Raw genomic sequence first — 26,823 nt, forward strand, 5'->3', positions numbered from 1 at the left:
ACTCTCATACTATCAGCAAGCTTCCCAATTAAATTATTTCTTTAATAAGAGTAATTTCATCATAGTTTCTCTTCACAGTAATAGAGCAGTGACTAAGACACCTGGGTAAGTGGCCCTGGGTGGTATAAGAAAGCAAGTCACAGGGAGAAAGTCAGGAAGCAGTGTTCCTCCATTATCTCTGCTTCAGTTCCTGCCTCTGGTTCCTACACTATTCCTTGAGCTCCTGACTTGGGTTCCCTCGGTGATGGACTGTGATTAGTACATGTAAGCGAAATACACTCTTTTCTACCTATCTTGCTTTTGCTTGTGGTCTTTATCACAACAATAGAAAGCAAAGTAGGACACTGTGACATTCCACAGCCATGGAGTCAGGATTCCATTTCCAAACTTGGGTTCAGTAGAAACTGACAAAAAAGTACCTAGCCCTTGTGATATTTACTGTCAGGTCCACTGAATGTTTGCCTTAGAGAGAGATGCCTTAAGCCAATTTACTGTTCAATAATACACTGAAATAAACCCATCCATAAATCCACTGAAAGACAGATGGAAATTGTGAGGCATTAAGGAAACAGTGCCCTGAGCTGCACAGAAGAAAAATCCCACTAAAGAAGAAGAAAAAAATGCTTGATGATTTTAAAGGCCACAGGAAGCATCCCCCTGGTCCCTCTGTCCACTTATTCTATAGAAACTATACTGGAGTTTCAGTAATGCTCTCACAGTGTTGGGAAACACTTTGGTCTCTAAACTGAAATTATCAATAAGTAAAAACAAGAATGCACAATTTGTCAGATGCCTGTTTTGACACCTGGAGCAGTAAATGCAAATGTCTTTAATATATTATGTATGCACTTTTGATTTCAAGAGAAGTTTTGAATCTGTGGATAGTACTTTTTTCAATCCTACTCTATAAATCCCTATGCTGTTGAAAATAGAGGAGTTTGAGCAGTTTGTCACTGGTAATGAAGGGCAGCTGGCTAATTGATGCATATGCAACCAACCTCCTACTAGCTACAAGTGCATATCTAATACTACCCATGGTCACAGACAAGAGTTTTACTGCTGCCAAAGTTGCCAAATAACCTAAACAAAATGGAATTCCAAAACAAAAGGGGAAATCCACAAACAGCAGCTTCTCTTTGAATTTCTACAACCTGAAAACATCCTAGTGACTTCTATCAAAGAAAGTTACACAGCACAGAAAAGAGGGAAAAATCGTTAATGCAAGATGCAATTCTTTTTAAACATATAATAATGGAGTGGGTGAATGTGCTTGCCACAAAGCCTAATGGCCTGTAGTTCCAACCCCAGAACACACATGGCAGAAGAAAAGGGAATCCTGCTAGTTGTCCTCTGACTCCACACACATGTGCACACACAAGCACATAAATAAAGGTGAACAAAATGATTTTGTGGAGAAAAAATAGTGTAGTGTTTCTCACACATGTTATAAAATAGAAATGACTTCACCATGCAGGCTTCATTTCCTAAATTGAAATCTGTATGAGAAGGGTTGAACCCTAAGCCACGAGCAGACAGAACCAGGGCACCTGACCATAAAACATTCTCTCATTGACAGCATTGCTTGGTTGGCAAAGAAAATTCTAAATGTTTATTGTCTTTAGCATGTATGTTGAGTTTGCGTGATCTGACGCAGATTCTTCCAAAACGAGTTAATAGAGAGTCATATTTCAAATAGTGCAAATGGTCCTCTCTGGGTAAACCTAAGCAAGGATTTTGGAACTATTGATATAAATGCTTGTGTCTTCCTGCTGAGAAGAGGACTAATTGTCTCCTTATCTATTTTAGTGCTTATCTCCTAGCTTGGTCTAACAAGTCTCAATTGATTTGTTATCCATGATTAGGACTTTTTGCCAGTAAGCTCACCTGACGACTAGAAAAGGATGGTGAAATATTTGTCTCCACAGAGAGAGAAAGCCTCTCTCTTATTAACATTTTAAATAATGAACAATTACTGATGTCCCATCTGTTCTCCTTCCTCAGAAGGTGCCAACAAGATACATACTTTTAAAATATCTTTACAAATAATGTTTTTTTATAATTTTGTTGGACATAAATAATCAGAAATACTAGTTTATATATTTATTTTTCATAATCTAATAGGATATTTAACATATTCCCAACATTCCTTTGTGTAAACTATTTATATATAAACTTATATGTAGTTTATTCCAACCCCTTTTTGATATTCAAGTCTAAAAATTCTTACCATCTATGCCCCAAACTAAGGACACCTAAGTGTTTAAATGAAACACTACTATGGCTTAAATCACATATTGACCCTCACATACTGATAGTGGGAGACTTCACTATCCCACTCTCACCAACTAACAAGTCATCCAGACAAAAGCTAAACAGAGAAATGCAGGAGTTTGCAGATGTTACAGACTAAATGGACCTAAAAGATATTGCAGAACATTGCACTCAAATACAAAAGAATATACCTTCTTCTCAGCATCTCACAGAATTTTCTCCAAAATTGACCACATACTCAGTCGCAAAGCAGGTCTCCACAGATACAAGAAAATTGAAATAACTTCCTGAATCCTATCAGACCACCTCATATTAAAGCTGGATACCAATGGCAAAAGAAAAAAAAAAAACTAGAAAGTCTACAAACTCATGAAAACTGAACAAATGCCTGCTGAATGAAAAAAATTTTCATTTTTCTAGAACTGAATGAAAATTAATACACACCACATCCAAACTTAATGCAAGCAATGCTAAGAGAAATGTTCATAGCACTAAGTGCTTTAATAAAGAATTTGACACCTCATACTACTAGCGACTTAACAGCACATCTGAAAGCTCTAGGACAAAAAGAATATGCAAGAGAAAAAGATGGCAAGAAGTAATCAAACTGAAGGCTGAAATTAATAAAATAAAAACAAAGAGAAAAATCAAAGAATCAATGAAACAAAGAAATGATTCTTTGAGGAAATCAACAAGATAAACAAACCCTTATTCAAACTAACTAAAAGACACAGAAAGAATATCCTAATTAACAAATCAGAAATGAAAAGGGGGACATAAAAACAGACACTAAGAAAATCCAGAGAATCATAATGACATGCTTCAAGAAGCCTGTACTCCAACAATATGGGAAGCCTAAAAGAAATAGATAGTTTTCTTGATAGGTACGACTTAAGAAAGTTAAATCAGGATTATACAAACATCTAAAAAAGATCTATAGCCCCTAGTGAAATAAAAGCAGTCATTAAAAGTCTACCAACCAAAAAAGCCCCAGGGCCATATGGTTTTAGTACAAAATTCTACCAGATTCTCAAATTATTCCACAAAATAGAAACAGAAGGAACATTGCCCAATTCATTTTCTGAGACCACAGTTATCCTAATATCCAAACCACATAATGACTCAACTAAGAAAAGAACTACAGATCAAGTTCCCTTATGAACACAGATGCAAAAAAAAAATAATAAAATACTTGCAAAGGGAATCCTGGAACACAGCAAGAAGATCATTGACATGATCAAGTAGGCTTCATCCCAGAGATGTAGAGATGGTTAAATATATAGAAATCAGTAAAAGTAATCCACCATATGAACAAACTAAAAAAAAACCCTACATGATCAGATGTTTGGCAAAATCAAACACCCCTTCATCATAAAAGTCCTGGAGAGATCGGGAATACAATGGGTATACCTAAGCATAATACAAGGATAACACCAACTGACAATTTAGGCAATGGTAGAGAGGCTACCCTAAATGCTCTTCCCCTGTGATGAGATGGATGACTGCCTTATATGCCATCCTAGAGCCCTCATCCAGTGGCTGATGGAAGCAGAGGCAGACACCCACAGATATACACTGAAATGAACTCTGGAACCCAGTTGCAGAGAGGGGGGAGTGAAGAGCAAATAGGTTGGGACCAGGCTGGTGAAACCCACAGAAACAGCTGACCTGAACAAGGGGGAGCACGTGTACCTGATGTCTGGGAGGCCAGCAGGGAACTGATCCAGATCCCTGAACATAGATGTCAATGAGGAGGCCTCGGCACTCTATGGGGCCCCTGGTAGTGGATCAGTATTTATCCTTGGTGTAAGAAGGGACTTTGGGAGCCCATCCCATATGGAGGGATACTCTCTCAGCCTGGACACATAGGGGAAGGGCTAGGCCCTGTCCAGGTGATATGATGGACTTTGGGGGACCTCCATGGAAGGCCTTACCCTCCCTGGGGAGCAGAGGGGGGATGAGGAGGGAGGCAAAGCAGCAGCCTACAGAATGGGAAAAGATATTTTAAGCAACTCCACATTTGGTAGACAACTAATATCCAAAATACGTAAAGAACTCAAAAAACTAGATATCTAATTAAAAATGGGGTACAGATTTAAACAGAGAATTCTCAATAGAGGAATCTCAAACATCCAAGAAACACTTAAAGAAATGTTATACATCCATCAGGGAAATGTAAATCAAAACTACTCAAAGATTCCATCTTACACCTGTCAGAATGGCAAAGATCAGTAACACAGTTGACAGCTCATGCTGATAAGGAGTTGGAGCAAGGGGAACATTCCTCCTTTGCTGGTGGGAGTGCAAACTTGTACAGCCACTGTGAAAATCAATATGGTGGTTTCTCAGAAAATTGAGAATCAGTTTACCTCATGACCCAGATATACCATTCTTGGGCATATATGTAAATTACTCTCAATTCTATCATAAGGACACTTGTTCAGCCATGTTCACTGTAGCTTTATTCATAATAGCCAGAAACTGGAAATGACCTAGATGCCTCTCAACAGAAGAATGGATAAAGAAAATCTAAATTATGCAATGGAGTGTTATTCAGCTATTTAAAAATAACAACATGAAATTCACAGGCAAATGAATGGTACTAAATAAAAGATCATTTTAAGTGAGTTAACCCAGGTACAGAAAAACAAATGGTATGTGTTCACTTATAAGTGGATATTAGCCATTAAGCAAATGATAACCAATAAAAATCTGTAGATGCAGAGAGGATAGGGAAAGAGGAGGGGTCTGGGGGGGCTTATGGATATTCTGGGAAAAGGAAATAGAATAGATTTTATGGGTAGACTGGGGATGGTGGGGATTGGAGTGAGAGGGATCAGGCTGGAGGGAGATGACATGGAGGGATAGTGTGCAGGGAGAGATAACTGGTATTGGGGGCATTGGGGGATGTCGTGGAAACCTAGTGCAGTGGAAACGTCCTGAAATCTATGAAGGTGGATCCTAATTAGGACTCCTAGTAATGGGAGAATACAGAGTGTTACCTGATCATCTCTTGTAGTCAGACAAGGCTTCCAGTGGAGGGACTGGGTTGCATTCAGTTGAGTTATTGACCAGGGAGATCTTTTGGAAATCCACAAACAACCCAAGCTGATGCTAAGACAAAGGGTGGCTGTCTGCAAACTAACAATGGGCTGCACTGCCAAGGACAACATCCAGACAACTCATTGAACATGGAAAAGTTGAACTAGTACATAGAGACTTCATTCCAAGGTTCTAGTCTTTTTGGTATGGGAAGGTACTCTAGAGGCTACTGAAAGAGAAATGTGGCCACCAACCCAGCAACCCAGCCACAACCCTTTGATCTACAATTTGTCCTGCCTCCAAAATATGCTAGGGCAAAGTTGGCATAGAACGTGTGGGAGTAGCCAACTAATGTCTGATTTTACTTAAAGCCTACTCCATCTAACAAAGAATCAGACACTAGATATCCCAGAGACATAGGGTAAAATCAAATAAAACTGGTCAAAAAAAGAAAATATCTATAAAATGACTCCTAATGATATTCTTCTATACTCTTTGATCAGTGCCTTATCCAATCATCAGACAGGTTTCCTCCAGCAGCAGAGGAGAACAAATGTAGAGACCCCTAGCTAGACATTATGTAGATCAAGAGTGTAGAGGAGGTCTGAATCAAATCCACCGCCCCCCCCCTCAGAGCTCAGGGAATCCCATAGAGGAATTGAAACAATTATAAGAGCCAGAGAATAGAGTTTGGCTCAGTGCTTAGCTGTGGATCTCTGCTTCTTCTTCCATCAGCTACTGGATGAAGGCTCTATGGTGGCATTTAAGGTAGTCATCAATCTCATTATAGGGGAAGGGCATTTAAGGTAGCCTCTCTGCTGTTGCTTAGATTCTTAGTTGGGGTCATCTTTGTGGATTCCTGGAGATTTCTCTAGTATCAGGCTTCCCATTAAGCCCACAACAGCTCCCTCTATTAAGGTATCTCTTTCTTTGCTGTCCTTCTTTTCTTCCCCAAACTCGATCTTCCTGATGCATCATGTTCTCTTCCCAGTCCCCTTCTCTCCTCCTCTTTTTTCTACCTTCCTTCTCCCTCCCCCACCATGCTCCCAATTTACTCAGGAGATCTTGTCCCTTTCCCCTTGGGGGAGGGAGGCAGGTCCATGTATATCTTTCTTAGGGTCCCCCTTGTTTCCTAGCTTCTCTGGGACAAACTCTCGGTCTTAATCCACTGCTTCTCCATTTCTGTTCTGAAAGGGACAGGCCTCACATGGGCTTCAAGTTGCAGCAAGGCTATAAGCATCTTGCCTTGTATTTAGACTAGGCAAGGCAATCAAGTATAAGAAATAAGTCTCCATGAGCCAGCCAAAGCATGAGGGACAGACCCTGATCCTATTGTTAGGAGTCCCACAAGTAGACCAAGCTACACAACAGTTACATATATGTAGAGGGCTTCAGTTGGCCCCATGCAGGCTCTCTGGTTCCAACCAATGCTTGAAGTGCTATATATACTGCTTTCATATGAAACTTCCTATCTTTAAGAAGGTCATTATGGTGGAGAATAAAGATATATACATAAGTTTAAAGAGTTAATTAATATCAAAAAGTTTAGTAATGTTGTTTTACAAAAGAAAGCTGTTTAGCAAATACTGTGAGTTATGAAAATCCAAACATGCCATAAGCATAATCTTTAATAGCTGTTGTTAATTATGTACCATGTAAAGTTTCATTTATGAGTATTTTTATAGACATTTTACAATTTAGGAGAACAAGAGCATGGCTGAATACTAGTAGGTATGAGAGATAGAACACACCCCAAATATTTCTTCATCAAGTTAAAATCTCTTGATATTGGCATCATTTTTCTATAGAGTTTAGGTAAAGGCAAGTCCATATCCATTGCCAGATAGTATTTGGAGAGGAAGGCAGATGTCTATTAACTTTTAACACCTTTAAGATAATTTAGGATGTTTGCTTTTGACCGTGTCTGTAAAAATATTGTTCTCCTTATATAGGGCTGTGACACACAGATGATTTATGACCTACTGCTAAGATTGAAATCCACTATTTATTTACCTGGTGACTTTGTCTGCAAAAAGGTGAGTGCATACTATTTTCAAGTTCACAGTTAATAATGCATTGGGAGAATTTGGACATAGGTCAATAATTTATTTGAAATAAAGTCTGTCCAAAGAGACTCAATATTATAAAACACTATGCCATATACTTAATTCTGCAAAACAACAATAAAGGCTTGGAGTTCAAAACAGAACAAAATAATATAGATTCTATTGCATATGTCATAGGATAGACATGTAGGTAGTCTGAAAAGGTATTTGTATAAGTTTAAATAGCCAATCATAATATAGCATAAAATTTAAATATTTTAAGTGAAGAACAAAATATAGAAGTGATAGGTGCCTTTGCCTTTTCTGCTTCATCAGCAAACTATCTGTTATTTCTATTTTTCTCACAGAGTTAGTAGATAATAAATGCCAATTTTTTAAAATCTTTATTGTGAATTTGATGACTATAAAAGTATTTCATGTTTATTATTTTTTAAATAGAAAACATATAATCACAAACATGAAATTCTACCATAAAGAAATGATACCTGCTCATATATTGTGCCTGTCTTTCTATACAGATTAGTGGGTCCCATTATGTTGCTGTGGTTGACCTGGAATTCACTATATAGGCCAGGCTACCCTGCCACTTGTAGAATTCTGCCTAACTCTGCCTCTCAAGCATTGGGATTAAAGGTGTCTGCCGGTGCACCAGTCTCTGATCATTATCTTAAAAATAATTAAGAACATGTCTATAATCACAGAACTCTGGAAAGGCTGAGGCAAGAGGACCACAAGGTCAAAGTCAGCAGGAACTACACAGGGAGTCCATTTACAAAGCTTGTTATTTTCTAAAAAAAGGAGAGAAAATGAGACCCTGAATTTTATATCTAGAGAGACTAACCCATTGTTGAAGTGAGCAATCAAAAGTTATACAACATTAAAGTAGAAGTAAAATGTCTAGAAGGACAAAGGAGACTCACAGGTGTGATATGAAAGGAAGGGAAGGTAGATAGATATGTTGGGACATGTTCACCATGTGATATATACTTGTACAAAAATTTTCAAAACAAATAAAATTTAAAAATAAAGGAAAGTGAACAGTACAAAAAAAAATGGAGATGACCTAAGGCCTTGGAGAGTTCACAAGTGAGTGTAGATTAAAAGCACTTACTCCATTCCAAAATAGTATGGAATAAATACCAGGTTATAGGACAGAAGCAGAGGCAGCTGCTGGAAGACTTCCTGAAGAAGGAGCCTGTGATAAGTCTTGGGAAGTAAACTGAAGTGGACCCAGTGTTACCTGAGTGTGGAAATGAACTAGCTTGAGCCAAGATGGATAAGAAGTAACTTGTATTCGCAGGATGAATGTAGAGAACTACAATAAGACCTGTGTTAAGACAATTTCAAATTGTTTATTTCAAAAGTAATAAGCAGGGGGTTTTGTTTGTTTGTGTTTTGGGGGTTGTTGTTGGGTTGTTTTTCTTTTTCTCTTTTTTTTTTTGAGACCGTGTTTCTCTGTGTAACCATGGCTGTAGACCAGGCTGGCCTCAAACTCCCAGATCCACCTCTATCTCTGCCCTCCCAAGTGCTGGAATAAAAGCATATGCCACCGATGCCCAGCTGCAATAAGCAGTTTTTAGTATTCTGGAACAGGTGCTATAATGGGTAATGAGCAAACACCAAAGTCCTTCAGTCTAGTACTAAGGTGTTCAACCCACAGTATGTCAGCATCATATGAACAAAGGAGTCTGGGCTCCACACCTAGACATTCATTGGTTCTGATGAACTCCACATACTAGCCTAAAAGGAAAAAACAATTCCATCTGATTCTAAAATACAGTCATGAGAAAGACTGACTTGATTAAAGAGAAAGGAAACAAAAAATGAAATTAAATTAATGCATACCTGTAAATACAAAGAGAAACGGAAGTTGTTAGAGGAAGGCAGAGTAGTAAAGGCACGTATTTATATTAGAAGTTGGGAGAGGGAAGTTGTCAGTTTGTCAGCTGTGACCTTCGTAAAAATCTAAAGATATATAGTCCTTTAGTTAAAAAAGAAAAAAGAAAATCGATGGGCTAATATTTTTTATGAGGAGTTGCAGCCATAATCGGAGAGGCAAAGCAGAACCTGTCATATTCAAGAAATGGAAGCAAATGAAGGACTCAAATAGTGGGGAAAGACACAATCAAATGAGGTGTGAACTATGTCAAACACATCACATAGAGACACCGGCATATAGGTCGAATCAATCAGATGAAAGAAGATGAAATTGAAAGTGAATGCCTAGCAGCTGGAATATAATGAAAGCTGGCTTTAAGAGTTCAAGGCACGGTATGAGAAAGAAGGCTGAGACTGGAAAGGCACCAACATTATAAAGATCAATGAAGATGAATGGGAGAGGGCAACTAAGAAGGAGTTGTCAAAGATAAAAGAGGAAGGAAGGAGAGGTTCTGGTATACTGGAAACTAAGCGTACACATCCCACATAAACTCATCCAGGTAGAATACAGACTGATTGTAAGTGAAATAAAATCATGCTCATTAAAATGGAAGAGAATGAAAAATGAAGACAGAAACAGCATAATTTAAGAGTTCCTTTGTGGGCAGTGCACACTGAAATGACGTAGACTAAAACAGGTTCAAGTTGTTCGAGTGGTGGAAGGGGCTGGTTATTGAGACAGCACACAGACACTTTAGCACTTGTACCTTGAAACAATGCAATTTTTCTTAAGGAAGTGTGAGGTATGGGGATGCAGCTTTCTCATTCCTAATTTTATCATATCAAATTCATCCAATAATAAAAACAAGTAAGTGGATACAGATGAGGAAAACAAAAACAAAGGTGGAGGAAAGAGTAGGCAGAAGAAGAAGAATGCAGGTCACTCTTCTGTAGTTTTGCTTTACTTTTTAGGTTTGTTTTTATTCATAAATGGAGATTTGATACTAGATCTTGACAGAGAAGAAAAGCTGTTACTTGACCAAAGTTTAGGTAGCTGAATTTAATTTGATATGTATTTACTACTTCCATAAAGACTTGCAGAGAAGGGGAAATAAAAACAGGTCATATTCAATAAGAGGTTACCTAAATAACTGAAGCAATGGCTGGGTTCATGTCTAATATTCTAAACTGCTTTGGGAAAGCATGTAGGGCTTCAAGACTACTTAGAAGTTTTCTTGGAGTGCTGTGCTGCCATACAAAACATAACCACAGAGCTTTCCATGTTGCACAAAAAAATAAGTGACCCAGAGACAAGATATTGGTATTCAACCTGAAGATCAGGGAAACAAAGCAGCTGGCCACTAGCTCTCATCTCAAGCACAGACTGAAAGGACTGATCCATGTATGAGCTCTTCACCAAGCCTCAAACTGCTGCCTCTCCTCAGCATGGCTGGAGAATCCTGAGACCTCAATGTTTTCCTATCAGACTTGATACTGAGCCTTCTTATCTTCAGTGTGACTGGAGAATGAATGCCTCCTCCTGTTTTCAGAATGAATGCCTAATACTGAATCCTTGCTCCTGTCTTATATACCTCCCAGGAGTACTGGGATTGAAGATGTGAGCTAGAATTCTCGTTTAGAATGATTCAATCTTGTATAGATGTGGGTGGCATTGAACTCACAGAGATCTGTTTACCTCTTAATCCTTAGTCCTAAAATAAAAGGTATGTCCCACAACCTCCTAGCTCTGGATGTTGGGATTAAAGGTGTGTGCCTGGCTTCTATGGCATGTGGCTCACTTTGCTTTCTGATTCCTCTGGCAAGCTTTAATATATCATAAATAATATATCACTACATTTTCAAGGTTTAGACATCTGCAACTTAATTTCCAAAGATTCTCATCCAATAGTTTTGCAGTGGGGTTTTGGGAGTGTCACCTCCAAAGGAGCTCTTCATAGTACTAATGGTCCATCCAGAAGCCAAACTGTGAGTATCATCTCTCTTTTCTGATGAGGTATGAGGAGTGTCATGATGCTCCCCATTAGCCTTGGAAATAGCCTCCAGAACAAGAATCCTAATGTTCTGGGCATACACACTCACTAACAGTTACCTTGCTCTACCTGAAGTGCTTGCCTTTCAACACTTTCTCCAAATTAGCACATGAAACAGTCACAAGTTAGGTTTGATCTTGCTTTACACATGCTGTCAGCCTCTACCGTCTTGAAGTGATGTCTACTTCATCTGAATGCTAATTAAGCTTGCAGAAAAGGCTTAAATTAACACAGAAATATGCAAGAGGTAGTAGAAGTTTGGGCTTGTTGATTATGCCTGATACCTTTGGGAGATTATCAAAATGATCATTAAGATATTAATTAGAAATACTGAACTATATTTAAGTACCCATTATGTACTTGTACTTCCAGCCAGTTGTACTAACTGCCTTGGAAACATCATTCCTGCTCCTTGAAATTACTTCATGTAACAATAATAATAATAATAATAATAATAATAATAATAATAATAGGAAGAAGAAGAAGAAGAAGAAGAAGAAGAAGAAGAAGAAGAAGAAGAAGAAGAAGAAGGAGGAGGAGGAGGAGGAGAGGAGGAGGAAGAAGAGGAAGAGGAGGAGGAGGAGGAGGAGGAGGAGGAGGAGGAGAAGAAGAAGAAGAAGAAGAAGAAGAAGAAGAAGAAGAAGAAGAAGAAGAAGAAGAAGAAGAAGAAGAAGACGACGACGACCCTGGCCTAGTGATCACTTCCTTAAAATTTTCAGATGACTTACTTTATTTTTAAAATTGTTCATATTATGTTATTGGTTATTAAGATATCAGTTTTGATACTGTACTGTAACTCATTGTTAGATAAAGTACATCTGTATGTGTGTCAGGTGATATAGGTGTTGTTAGTTTTAATGCTATCACTTGCTAGCCTTGTATTTTTGCTTGAGACATCTAGCTCACTTAGCCTCAATTTCCAATTTCCTTAAAAGAGGAAATAAGAACATCTGCCACTGGGATTTTTTTTTCAAGAATTAAATGAAGTACAAAATATTTTCCACATAAAAAGTACTGTGCTCTGAGGGAACAAATATGTGATTTTTTTTAAAGGACATATGCAAATATTCACTCGCTTGGTGACTTTTTAAAGATTTATTTTTATTATGTGTATGCATATGTTTCTGCCTGAGTATATGATGCATTCATGCACATGTTCAGGAGATGAAAAAAGGGCACCAGACCCCGTGGAGCTGGAGTTAAAGCATATGTGAGCCGCCTGATGTGGTTGCTAAGAATTGACTGCTGAGCCAAGGAGTGGTGGCATAGACCTTTAAACCCAGCACTTGGCAGGGAGGCAGAGACAGGCACAACTCTGCAAGTTCAAGGCCAACCTGGTCTACAGAGTGAGTTCCAGGACAGGCTACAAAGCTACAGAGAAACCCAGTCTTGAAAAAATAAAAAAAAATTAAAAAAGAATTAGCCATCTTTCCAGCCTTCAATTTGGTCAATTTTCAAAGTACTCACAGAGGCAAATTATTAACATTGAAAGTATATAAATAACTGTAATAAACCCATATATGTTTTAACTTCTACTTCAACTTATAATTCATTTAAATATATGTTTACGATAAGAATTTTAGTTTTTCAGATATGAATTAAGAGATGAAATTTCATAATTATATATTCCAACCTGATAATTATTAAGCACTTGATTTTTCAGGAAAATAACTCTAGGTATCACAGGACTTTAGAACTTCCCAGTTAAATTATATTTTCTTCATTCATAAATAAGTGCCGTTTATACATCAGGCCTTGCACTCAGCACTGGAACAAAGTAGACATTGCTCAGTCATGACAGAGCATAAATTATAATCAATGCAACTTAATTTTGAGTTGTTTTGGAGTATTCTAATCCATTGAAAGTACAAGTAATCAGAATATTTAATAACTCAGGGCAGTCCATTCATAAAACAAGAAGAAATTTATTGTATTAATGTTTTTTTACAGCTTAGCTCATTTTTGTTATATATCAGTATAACAACAGACTAGGCAATTTATGAAAGATAAAGATTTATTTAGCTCGTAGTTCTGTGGTATAAAATGTCTACAATAATGTTACTGGCATTTGATAAGGGCTTTCTCTGTCAGTGAATCATGAAAAGGTAAATCAAACTTGTCAGAGAAGAAACAGCCTCTCTGGTGATAAGCCAACCCATTCACAAAGGCAAAGACCTCATGACCTAATAATCTTCCAGGAGTCCTATCTACAAATACCACTAGCCTGTCAACTTGAAAATTAAAATTTTAACAATTGAAATTTGGGGGAGATATTAAAACCACAGCAATGGTGATTTAAAAAAGAAACCCTACTTATTTTGACATGTTATAGACACTACTATCCAAATAATGGCAAGTATCATACAAGCTTGCCTATTTAGAATCTAACAATTGGGGCTGAAGATGTGGCTTAGCAGTTGCAAGTGTTGGTTTCTCAATCCTGGGACTGGAGTTCAGATCCCAGCACCCATGCCTTCTTCTCCAGCTCTGAGGGGAAGTGGATACAAGGGAACTTCTTGGGCTTACTAATTTCCAGAAGAACAAATTAAAAAACAAGCCTCAGGTTCAGGAAGAGACCTTGCTTCAAATGAATATATAGAGAGTAATAGAGAAAGATACCTAAACCCTCTTCTGGCCTTTGCGCACGCGCGCGCGTGCACACACACACACACACACACACACACACACACACACACACACACACACCTACACTTGAATAATCGTATAAACAAATAAATTTAACAACCTATTTTGACGTAAAATGTTAATAAGATTATTGTATGGTATGTTTATTTTTGTAGATTAGATTTGACATTTAACAAACATATTTATAACTTAGTACATATTATATAGCAAAGACATACAGTTAGTGACACTGAAAAAATTATACATGGGAAACACTGAAGAAATCAGGTACAAATAAAGGAATTTCCAAAGGCATCACTATCCCTGACTTGAGCCATAATCCTGAAAACAGCTTGGTATTGGCACAAAAATAGACAGGTTGACTAATGGAATCTAACTGAAAGCCCTGATATTAACCCATATACCTACGAACACCTGATTTTTGACAAAGAAGCTATATTTATACAATGGAAAAAAGAAAGGATCTTCAACAGTTATGTTGGCATAACTGGATTCAGACATGTAGAAGATTGCAGATAGATCCATATCTATCACCGTGCACAAAACTTGAGACCAAATGGATCAAAGACCTCAACATAAATTCAGCCACACTGAACCTCCTAGAAGAGAAGGTAGGTGGTACCCTCAAACAAATTGGTACAGGAGACCGATTTCTGAATATAACATCAGTAGCATAAACATTGAGATTGACAATTAATAAATGGGACCTCCTGAAACTGAGAAGCTTCTGTAAGGCAAAGAACACAGTCAGCAAGACAAAACACAAGCCCACAGGAGGGGGAAAGATATTCACCAACCCCCATATCTGACAGAGGTCTGATCACCAAAATATACAAAGATCTCAAGAAGCTAGTCACCAAAACAACAAACAATGCAATTAAAAAGTGGACCAGATTGCAGACCAGATACAGCAAGGAGGACCTAGGCCCTTCCCCAAATGATATGACAGACTTTGAAGGTCCCCTGTGGAGGGCCTCACTATCCCTGGGGAGGAGGTGGGGGGATGGGTTGGGGGGATTGTAGGGGAACATGGGAGGATGGGAGGGCAAGGGAATGGGGAGTGGATATGTAAATATGAGTAGTAATTAAAGAATTTAAATTTAAAACAGAATAAAAAATAATATTCTACAACAAAAAAGAAAGAAAGGGAAGGAAGGAAGGAAGGAAGGAAGGAAGGAAGGAAGGAAGGAAGGAAGGAAGGAAGGAAGGAAGGACAAAGGAAGGAAGGAAGGAAAGAAAGAAAGAAAGAAAGAAAGAAAGAAAGAAAGAAATCAAGTACAATCACCCTCAATCCTAAATCTCAAGGATCACATGGATACATTTCAGTCAACCACAAAGAAACCAGCAAAATATCTCTACAAATCCATCTTCAGTCCAGAGTTGTTTTTTACGTTGGATTGGTGAAGAAGAGGGAGCTGGGAGAGTTGATAAGGGACATATGTATGTGTGTGGCATACATTCACATGCATATTCAAGCTAATGTATGTGGCTTCATGTTTACAGGTGATCCTACTTGTATGTATACATGTATGGACACACCAAAGGTTGCCATTAAGGGTCTTCCTACATTGTTGTACATTTACTTCCTAAAGCAGTCTCTTACTCAACTTGGAGCTAGCCCACTCAACTTATCTAGCTAGCCAGGCAATCTAGGGAAGCTCCTGTCTCTGTTTACTGAGCACTGGGTTATAGCCAAGCCATCCTGCTTGTCTGGTGTTTATATAAGCCTTGGGGATCTGAAGTTCAGTCTTTATGCTTTCATGAAAGCACTTTGTTCACTTGAGCCATCATCCCAGACTATTTACAGAATTCGTAAATGGGATTGAACATATAATTACATGGTCCCCTGTGGCTCATATTCTAGTTTAGACAATAGGGACATATCAAAAAAGTCATTATATTTACATTAAATGTTTAAAATAGCTACATATGGTCTTGTGAACTTTCCTATTCTATTCATTACTAATTTGTTTCTGTCTTGGAGGTACAAAATAGCATCATTGAGCAGTAACTAAACAGACATTCTAAAAGGTCAATTGTTAGTTACTGCTCTGACCTTGAAATTTGTCAAATGCAAACAAGAACTTAGTAAAAATAATTGCATTGTCACAGTCTTCCAATATGAACTAAGAGCTTCAAGCTCTCCTATTTCCTAAATCATACCTCAGTGACACAGGCAGAAGATGGCTTTGACTTTGAGTGGCTGGAATCAGGCTCTTTTGTTACACTAATAGTCTTTAGGGCAGAGCAGTGGAGACCAAAGGCTGTCCATATGATGAGCTACTTCATCTGCCCATGCCCACTCCTGAAATAGCATACTGACTGGTGTATCTTATCATGCTTTGTGATGGTTTGCAGGGCTCACAGATTTTCAGGGCTCACTTGGTGAAAAGTACTGTCTTCCAACATCACAAACTACCCCAGGTCTTAAAATAAATACTTTCACAATGATATTCTCACTTCCGTTATTTGTATTTGCTCCTCTAAAGGATCTTAGATTTCTTCATTTTGTGTTATAACTGTTACATAATAAAATGACTACAATTTCCTTTTCTCATGTGGCATTTAGGGAGAAATTGGTAAGGAAATGTACATCATCAAGCATGGAGAAGTCCAAGTTCTTGGAGGCCCTGATGGTGCTCAAGTTCTGATTACTCTGAAAGCTGGGGCAGTGTTTGGAGAAATCAGGTATTTACCTTTAAATGTCTAAGCCCATCATTTGTCATAAAAGGACAATCTTAAAGTATAAAATATGTAAATTTTACTTAAGTTTATGAAATGTCTGATATTCTGCTGAAAGTGTTGGAAAATCGAGTGTGTTCCCATTTCTTTCATTTTTTAAAATCCGTGCTCTCAAAAAGAACAGAAAAAAAAAAAAAGGGAGCAGGTTATATTCTTCAGTTCTAGAACCTAGGTCAGTGCCTAGATTGCAAATGATACTCAACTGATGTTGAATTAACATCCAGTAAATGAATAGAGAGTTCTCTAACAGCTAGAAGACTTTTGTTAGGCCAGCAAAGGTGTTTTGAGTAGGTTAGTGATATGATTGTGGATGGGGGACCAAGTTGCCCGAGTTCGAAGCCCATTTTATCCACCTGTTGTCTTAGTTCCTTACTTGACCCTACTCTTCTTCATATCCTTTGTCTTACTAATTAGAATTACAATAGTGTATATCATAGAGGTTGGTAAATTAGGTTAATTTGTTTAAAATACTTTGTGCATCTCATCTGATTTTTACTCAATAGCTATTAGCTATTGTTATCATTATTTCCTATTGGCCAGGAGAATATAAGCATAGAACAAAACAGAGCAGAATGAATAGGGAAATTCCTAAAGCAAGAATATAAACAGCAAATTTAGTCATGATATGAGCTAACACTTCCATGCATTATTGCATTTAAATTTGTTCATTATTCATCAAAAATGTATTCACTGAGTACCTAGCACATGCTAGATTGTGAAGTAGCACTCAAAACTCAGGGAATTCACTGTAAGAAAAATAGCAAATTGCTGTACTTCACTAAGGTAGGAAGAAACTGAGAAAAGCTACACAATTAACTAGTAGGGTAAATTCACACTGTAATGTGTTATGAATATACAAGATTGTATGAAACTGATAAGGAAGGCTATTGTAGATCAAGAAGTTGAGGGTGAACACTATATATAAAACCAAACTTTAGGTAGTAAATAAATATGGAGCCATTTAGATATAGGCAAAAGCCTAAACATAGAAAAAACTCATCTGGTCTATGGCCAGTTAAATCATTGCAGCTGATAAACAGTGAACAAGGAAAGACATCTTGCTTGGCAAGACGAGCCCAAAGGCTGAACCAGGCCTCGGTTATTGAAGGCCATTTAGACCATGGTAAGAAATTTATGTTTATTCTCCTATCCGAGTACTAACCAAACCTGACCACACTTAGTTTCCAGTATTAGACACAATCAGACATGTTCAGAGTGGTATGGATATAAGTGTTCTAGTCTCAATATGAATGGATGTTTCTAACGGGTTTTAGGCAAAAGAATTAGGTATGATTTTAAAAGAGAACTCCAACAGATTTGTGGAAGAGAGACAAGAGACAGGTGAGAATGTAACGGAGGAAATCAATTGCACATGAGCTGCAGTGATCCCAGTAAAAGATGGCAGTGTCTTGAACTGCAAAGCTGATGCTTAAATGCTATTATTTTATATTGAGAAAATTGTCACTTCAAGTTACCAAGTATCATGACCAGAATAAGAGCAGCCATGACTGACAAAAGGAGCACTTAAGATAAGTCCCCATGGGTAAGTGTCCAATGTTCTCACCATACCCCAAAGGCATTTGACTTATCCAACTTGCCAGCAGCTAAGAAGTTATATACAATTTCAGGTGACTTCATATAAACAAGTGGGTTTCTGTTAGTAATATTGCTTTGTTTTAAAATATTTTCCTCTCTCTTAGCAACTAGATGACCTGCACTGGAGTTTTTGGAGAAAAACATCTAAGACTGTCTAAGACCTGCATTCCTAGTCTGTTTTCTATCACTTTCCTTACAGGAAGTGCTTTCAAAAGGAATTTAATATTTCTGTGATTTAATAATCACTGTTATCTGAAAGGCCATAAAATATACAACAAACCTAATCTGAAACATTACAAAAAATTAATTACCTGACCTTCCCAAGGGCTGTATTCTCTGAAAAGTAAAGCTTATAAGTCCAAGTACATTAATTACTGATATTATCATTACAGGAGGAAATAGCCCAAGAATAGAACACAGGTGTGGCTGAGTTAGCACTGAAGTAAGCCTGCAGTTTTGACTGCAGCATCCTAAGTCCCTCTTAGACATTTGGGTCTCAAAAGCCAAGTTGAAACAGTAAGGCAGGCCTTCTCTAAGCCTGCAAGAGTCTCCTGGATTCCAGCAAAGAGGAGGTCTTTGCCTTAATTTATTTCTTGGCTGTGGCTGAAAAAAAAATAATGTGTGTGCCTTTCCCAGATGCTCATGGACTTCACAAGCCCACATCTGTCCCCCAGCCCTAGGCTCCAGTCATGTATTCCAGATGGAGGCATGCTTGCCAAAACATCTAGACACTAGAAAGATCTTGTAATAGTGTTTACTACTCAGAAATGCTGTGACCTTTGTTAAAATGAGCTAAATCTAGCACTGTCACGTAGTGTTTTTACAGATTTCCTTTCTTTAGGAAAATCTAAGAAAAAAAGGGTACGGAGATTTCAAGGGCATTATGTATTAATGCAAAAATGCGCAGCTAAAATATAGATTTACAGCCTGTCAGGGAGAAAACCCAGACTACATTCCCAATTAACATCTACAAAGTACTAACATCCTGTGCTTAAAAAAGAAGTCACAGGCCTGCCTGTTCTGACTCCATTCTTTTTGTTTTGTTTTGTTTGTTGTTTTTCAAAAGAGAAAACTTTTATTATCAGTTGATTTGTGAAATACCAGATGCAATGAAGTTTTATTCTTTTTTGTTTGTTTTTTCGGCTTTTTAAAAATTAGGCTTTTTAAAAAATTTTACTTTAGAGGCACTCATGTTTACATATCCACCCCCCCATTCCCTCGCCCTCCTGTCCTCCCATGTTCCCTTACAACCCCTTAACCCATCCCCCAACTCCTCCACAGGGATAGTGAGGCCCTCCACAGGGGACATTCAAGTCCTTCACATTTGGGGCTGGGCCTAGGCCCTCCTTGCTGTATCAGGACAGCAATAGTATCCCTCCGTAGGGAATGGGCTCCCAAAGTCCATTTGTGCTCTAGGGATAAACACTGGCTCCACTGTTAGAGGTTTCATAGACCTCTCTGGCCTCCTAGTTGGTACCCACATTCAGAGGGCTTGCTTTGGTCCAATACTGTTTCCCAGCTTTATGATTAGGGTCTCCATGCTCTCAGTAGGTCAGTCAACTGTTTCTGCGTGTTTCCCCAGCACCTTCTTGGCTCCTTTGCTCATCCCTCCTCCCGCTCCACAACTGGATTCCAGGAGTATGGTTCAGTGCTTAGCTGTGGGTGCCTGTTTCTGCTACAAACAGCTACTAGATGAAAGCTCTAGGAATGGTAACCAAGGTAGTCATCAATCTCATTGGAGGGGAAGGGCATCCAGTCTCCATTCTTATTCTCACAACTGTGTAAAGTTTCAAGCCTTATTTGCTATGTAGATTTAACCACATCTAGTCTGCCATCTGTATACATGAAGATCTCATTTTTCTTGAAATGTTTGAATTCATCCCCTTGTATTGCTCTCATGATTCCAGTGGGCTTCCTAGAACAACCCAGAAGTAAGAAACTACTGCTTCCTCAAGGGCTTCAGTAAATGAAAATTTCCATCCCAGAGGTGTTGGGTTAGGAGTAAAGATAAGCACATGAACATCTGCCATGTTAGAATACCATCTCCTGGAAGATTCCCACTCATACTTCAAGAAATGATTCAAGTGGCACCTCTTTAAAGTCACCTTTTCAACACCCAGAAATAGATCATAGCTCCTTGCTCTTTGTTCCCATGGCATTTCATTCATTATATTACAACAATTACTGCTAATTTGTAGTTAATTTCTTTAGACAGTTCTTTCAAGAGATTGGACTATTAAAATGTAAGAACTAGAAATTATTCATCTCTAGATCACTAACATTTATATGTAGACTACACTGTACAAATAGTTTTATTTATATCCTGTCTATATTAAAAATAATGACAGCTCCAACCAGGGGATTAAATGTTCAAGTGACACACAGGGCCAGTATGTCTTTCAGATCTGGCAAGTATCTGAGGCTAGTTTGTGTGTTAACTAATACTTCACTGTAACAATGTCAGAGGTAATTAACTTGTAACATGCTTAGGATCATGGGTTGAGAGTTCTGCTCTATGGTCAACTAACTTTGTTGCTATTAGCCCATGTTGAGACAATCAGCATGACAGGACCTGTGGCAAAACAACACTGTTTATTTCATGACCAAGGTCAACAAGGTAGAAAGAAAGAAAGGAGGGAGGGAGGGAGGGAGGGAGGGAGGGAGGAGGGAGGGAGGAGGGAGGGAGGGAGGGAGGGAGGGAGGGAAAATCCCACTATCCCCTTTGAAGACACAACCTAAATAATCTGAAGACTTCACTCTGCCTCTTAAATTTGTTGTTTGTGTTTGTTGCTGTTTCAAGACAGGCTTTCTCTGTGTAGCCCTGGCTGTCCTGGAGCTCCTTCTGTAGACCAGGCTGACCTCTAACTCAGAGATCTGCCTTGCTCTGCCTCTTGAGTGCTGGGATTAAGGGCATGTGCCACCACTGCTTGGCAAATCTTTTTCATGGGGATTTCTGGGGGACACTTAGGATCCAAAGTACCAAGGGCTGATCCTCAACAAAATATGGAAACAATTATGTGTGCAATTGACCAGTCCTGCAGTTCTACTGTGGGATAGAAAAAGGGTTAATCATATAGTGAGGTAAAGGGCGGTCGCCATAAGGTTTGTCCATGTGCTAACTGTCAAAAATTTGTGAGTATGTCTGTATTTGGAAAAAGAATATTTGAGGATACCATAGAGATGAGAAGCTTGCTGGGCTTGGTGGCATACTACTTTAATCTGAGCATTTGAGAGGCAGAGGGAGGCAAATCTCTGTGGGGTAGAGTCCAATTTGTCTACATACTGAGTTCAAGGACAGCCAGGGCTATATAATAGAAAGTCAAAAATAAAATTAAAAACTGAAGAGATCATCCTGCATTATCTGTAGGGTTCTCTGTCCTGGCCAGTTTTATGTCTACTTGACACAAGCTATCGTCATCTGAAAGGAGGGAACCTCAGTTAAGAAAATGCCTCAAGACACCCAGGTTAGAGCAGTTTGTTCTGAGATAGCAGAAAAGAAGCCACAGCCTGTGGCACTGGGCACTGGGCAGCACTATGGTGAGCAAATGTATGGTGGGGTATGGGAGGGAAAGGGGCAGAGAGAGAGAGAGGTTCATGCCCTTTAGAGAGAGATGGGTCTGAAGCGGTGAAGTCCTTGAAGAACAGACTAATGTGGGAGGCCATCTTACCACCACCCAGGGACATGGTGTCATCAGGTCCTGGGCTGCTTCTAAGGGCCATGTCTGGGTTTGTGAACCTACTGCAGTCATTGTAATGTAGATGTCCTTGGCCCCCTGTTATCATCGAAGGCCATGAGGAGTCCTGGGGTCCAGACTGCCATACATAGGTCCCCGAGGGCCACTGGGATAGAAGGGACTATCCCAATCCGATTGGCCTGGGATATTGCCCGGGGCCGTGGAGTCTTCCAGGCTTGAGCTTAAGCCACAGGCCATGTGTCAGTCTGTGGCCCTACCGCAGCCAGGGTCTATGTTGATGCCCCCAGGATCTGTGTTGATGTCCATGGCACCTGTCACCATAAGGGGTCATGTGGATGCCCGGAATCTGGGCCCTCACCTGGGGACATGTTGGGGCCAAAGGGCCACCCTGCAACTGAGGTGATGCCGATATGAGTGGCCTTCTTTGCCACCTGGCACTATTGTGTAATCTGGGCCAAGGCTGCTTCTGAGTACCATGTCCATGATGCTACAACTGTTGGAATCAGTGATGATATCCATGGCTCAAGTCACCAGCAAAGGCCATAGTGACGCCCAGGTTCTGGGTCACCAACTGTGGCCATAGTGGCAACTGAGGGGCCTGCCATGGCTAGGGCCATGGCAATCTGGGTGGTCTGCACTGCGACCAGTGACCATGGTGTTGACTGGGCTAATATTTTGCTGGGGGCCATGTCTGGATCCATGGCCCTACAGCAGCCAGGGTCTGTGTTAATGTTAATGGTACCTATTACCATTGGGAGTCTTGTGAATGCCAGCATCAGAGGGTAGAGAATACCTGGAGTTGTATTAGGGCCTGAGTGCCACCCTTCAGCCTGATGATTACTATTTGAGTGGCTTGTGCTGCCACCTGGGCCCATGGAGTCTTCCATGCTAGAGTTGCTGCTGAGGGCCATGTCTGAACCTGTGGTCCTACCACAGTCAGGGTCTATGTTGATATCCATATCTTCAGATACCATAGAAGGCCATGCCAGTACTAAGCCTCTGGACAGTCAACTGAGACCATGTTGGTGTCTGAGGGTCTTGCTGCCACTAGGGCCAACAGCTATGTTTGGGTCTGTATTCATGCTGCAGCTGGGGTCTATGATGATGTTCATGGCCCGTGTTACCACAGGGGTCATATGAACTATGTATATTGAAATCCAAGGGCCATGCTGAGCCAGCCCCACCCCTCACTGACCCTGGGATAGCGGGTCCTGCCCCTAGCTGGACACTGTAGCTGGAGATCTGACTCTCATGGGAGAGATGGCCTGTGTACACAGGAGAGATTGTCCCACTCCTCACCATGGGTATGGAAGAGCTGGCCCCAATGGCATGGGCCTAGGAGAGCTGGTTCTGCCCCTCATCTGTGCATGGGGGTGATCCCAGTGGCCCTGACCAATGACCAGCTCAGTTACTACCCAGGCCCACATCCTGGGCCTTGGGTTGGCCCACCCTAACATCTACCCTATCTGTGACTGGCTGAAATGTGTGAAGGAACTGGTCCTGAAGAATAATAGCTGCAGGATCCTCATAACTCAGGACAATAGCAGGATATCTAAGAGGAGTTTCAGTGATGGTCCAGGGATGATGGTGTGATGTGGTGATGAGTTATTTATGATTTATTAAAGCCACCGGAGATCAAAAGAGCAAAGCAGCCACACTAGTTAGCCATAGAAGCCAGGCAGCGGTGGCATACACCTTTAATTACAGCACCTGGGAGACAAAGGCAGATGGATCTCTCTGAGTTCAAAGCCACCTACAGGGCTACACAAGATTGAATCAGTCTAAAAGAATAACAGAGTTCATGCCTTTAATCATTGGACTCATGAGAGATGTTTAAGACAGGAACAGGGTCTCAGAGATGCCATTCATTCTCCAGCCATATTAAGGATAGGAAGGCATTGATTCTCCAGCCATGCTGAGGATAGGCAGCAGTCTGAGGCTTGATGAGAGCTCTAGGAGACAGGATCAGCCCTTTCAGTAGAGGTAAGAGATAGTGGCTTGGCTGCTTTGCTTAACTGACCATCAGCTGGAACCCCAATATTAGTCTCTGAGTTTTTATTTTTCATGTTACAGTGAGAGAGTGAACCAGACCAATGACTCATTGTAATGAACATTTGTAGGTGGAGCTGGCTGAAAAAAAGGGTATACTGAGTGACACACTCCAGACCCAGTATCACTAGGATGAATTAAGAGGTATTGGGAAGATGGAGGAGCGAGGTGGTTTTTTGTTGTTGTTTGTGTGTTTTTTGTTTGTTTGTTTTGTTTTGTTTTTAATTGATTTGATGGTGGTTTCTTTTTGGCAGATGCTGCAGAGGTGAGGAGAAGAAATGGAAAGATTGGGGGGTGAATGGGATTGGGGTACATGACGTGAAATTCCCAAAGAATCAATGAAGAATTATGTTAGTTTTTTAAATGCCTCAATAAAACCAGGCTATAGGCAGGCTTGTACAATTTTCTTAATTAATAAGTGAAGTGGGAGGGCCCAGCCCATTGTGGGTGAGGCCACCCCTGGTAGGTGGTTCTTGGTTCTATACCAAAGCTAAGTTGGGTAAGCAAGCCATGAGGAACAAGCTAGTAAGCAGCACCCCTCCATTGCCTCTGCATAAGCTCCAACCTCCAGATTCCATCCCTTGCTTAAATTCCTGACCTGACTTCCTTCAGTGACGAACTATGATGTGGAAGTGTAAGCCAAATAATCTCTTTACCCCTGTCTTAGTTCAGGTTTCTAATGCTGGAAAAAAACAAAAAACAAATAAAACAACAACAACAACAAAAAAATACTATGACGTGGCACTCTTTAAGTAAAACAATTCACTAGCTTACATTCAGAGGTTTAGTCCATTATTGTCATGGCTGGAATCATGTTAGAATGCAGGCAGACAGGCAGACATGGTGCTAGAGAGGGTCTAGGAGTTCTATATCTGGATCTATAGGCAGCAGGAAGAAAGAATGAGCCACTGGGCTAGGCTGAGCTTCTGAAACCTAAATGCCCACCCCCAGTGACACACTTCTTCCAGCAAGGCCACACCTACTCCAACAAGGCCACACCTCCTAATAGTACTACTCCCTATGAGTCCATGGGGGGGGCACATTTTCATTAAAACCACCACTCCTCCTCAACTTGGCTTTGGTAATGGTATTTCATCATAAGAATCATAACCCTATCTAAGACAGCCTCCATAAGATCCAACTATAGGGCATTTTCTTAATTAGTGACTGACAGAAGAGGTCCCAGCCCATGATGGCTGGTGCCATCGCTGAGTTGATGGTCCTAGGTTCTATAAGAAAACAGGCTGAGCCAGCCATGAGAAGCAGTCCAGCAAGTAGCACTCCACCATGGTGTCTACATCAGTTCCCGCCCTGCTTGAGTTCCTGTGTAGCTTCTTCAGTGATGAACTATGATATAGAAGTGTAAGACAAATAAATCCTTTCTCTCTAGGTTTCTTTGCTCATGGTTTTCCATCATATTGATAGAAACTCTAACTAAGATTGTCTCCAATCCAGTAACAAGTATTTTTATGGGAGACAGGAAGAGAGAATGTCTGAAGACTGAAGCAGGAATTACAGTCATGCAGACAAGAAATGCCTGTGTGTGCATGGCAGATTCAAGAAATGTTCCAGTAGAGTCATTAGATGGAGCACACCCTAGCTGGCACCTTAACTTTGAACTTACTTTGTAAATTTTTGTAGCTACAGGGCACTATTTGGTATTTAATTACAGTATTTAATTACAGTAACTATAGTAATTTTGGAAATTAACTAATACCAAAACCTTTACAATTTAACATTTGGAGTTTTAGTGGAAACAAAGAAAAGATGTACCTGCCATATTCCTATTCTTCACCTGACATGGCTATTCCACATCTAAGATCTCTCCATTTTACCTCCTAAATATATCTCAAATCAATGACATCTTACCTTCACTACTGCTGACTCTTTGGGTAGTCCAAGCCACCTTCACATCTGGCCAGGTATCTCCTACCGCATTCTCCATAACCCAGCCTCTAATCTGCAGTTGAATGGTTATGAGAAGCACCAATCTGATCAGATCTGTGTCCTCCTGCCCAAATGTGCCCATGGTATCCTTGAAAATAAGTACAGAGGTCTTATTCTGGCCTACAAAATCCTAGAGCATCTAGCCTGTCTACCTGTCTATTTCAGGTTACATGTTTAACCGAGGCGTCCTGCTGATATCTTCTAGTTCTTTAACTGGCACACTCTGTCTAGCTGCAGGAAATCTTTTGCACAGGAGGTTACTTCTGCCTGCATACTTTTCCCACCCACTTCCCCAACCACCCACCTTCTCTCCATCTCAGCATGTTTTGGGGGCTTCTTGGATTCTCCACTGTAGGGACTACCTAGGTCTCCTTGCTATATTATCTTGTCAAACTATATTCACTTTTTTAGACCATTTGTCTTTGTAGCTGGATGTTCATTAGAGCATTTATTCCTTCAAACTCCCCTCCAATTAGAAGTACCAGGATAGTCACTTTTGGCTGTTCCAACTATGTTGTCTGCCCCGGAATAAAGGGGTGAGGAGAGCTGGAATGCAACCCACACCCCCTTCCTTGGCCATGAGCTCCAGCTACTGTGCTCAGTCATACCTCTATGCTTTCACATTGAAAAACAAGAAAAAAAAAGGCATTCTTCTACCTCAGATTTGGACCCACAGTGCTGCATGTTCCCAGAAACACTGCATTTCTCTAGTTTGTACAGGCACTGCACAGGCTCCCATGGTCTAATAGATACCACACGTACTTTGTCCTACATTTAATCCATGTTTGGCCCATAAGTGTGGCTAATAAATAGTTGTTAAATAAGTAAATGTATAATCTC

At 39.9% G+C, this 26,823-nt stretch overlaps 1 protein-coding gene across 1 annotated transcript in view; it reads left to right on the forward strand.

Moving 5' to 3' along the window:
• Cngb3 (cyclic nucleotide gated channel subunit beta 3) overlaps positions 1-26,823 on the forward strand; it is a 172,184-nt gene that overhangs the window by 134,621 nt on the left and 10,740 nt on the right. Inside the window, exons 14-15 of the mRNA XM_027402972.1 lie at positions 7,266-7,349; positions 16,524-16,642. Of these exons, the coding sequence (XP_027258773.1) occupies positions 7,266-7,349; positions 16,524-16,642 (203 nt within the window). The remainder of the gene's footprint in view (positions 1-7,265; positions 7,350-16,523; positions 16,643-26,823) is intronic.

This window comes from Cricetulus griseus, chromosome 2 (genome assembly GCF_003668045.3).
Source record: "Cricetulus griseus strain 17A/GY chromosome 2, alternate assembly CriGri-PICRH-1.0, whole genome shotgun sequence".
In the NCBI taxonomy this organism is placed as follows: Eukaryota; Metazoa; Chordata; class Mammalia; order Rodentia; family Cricetidae; genus Cricetulus; species Cricetulus griseus.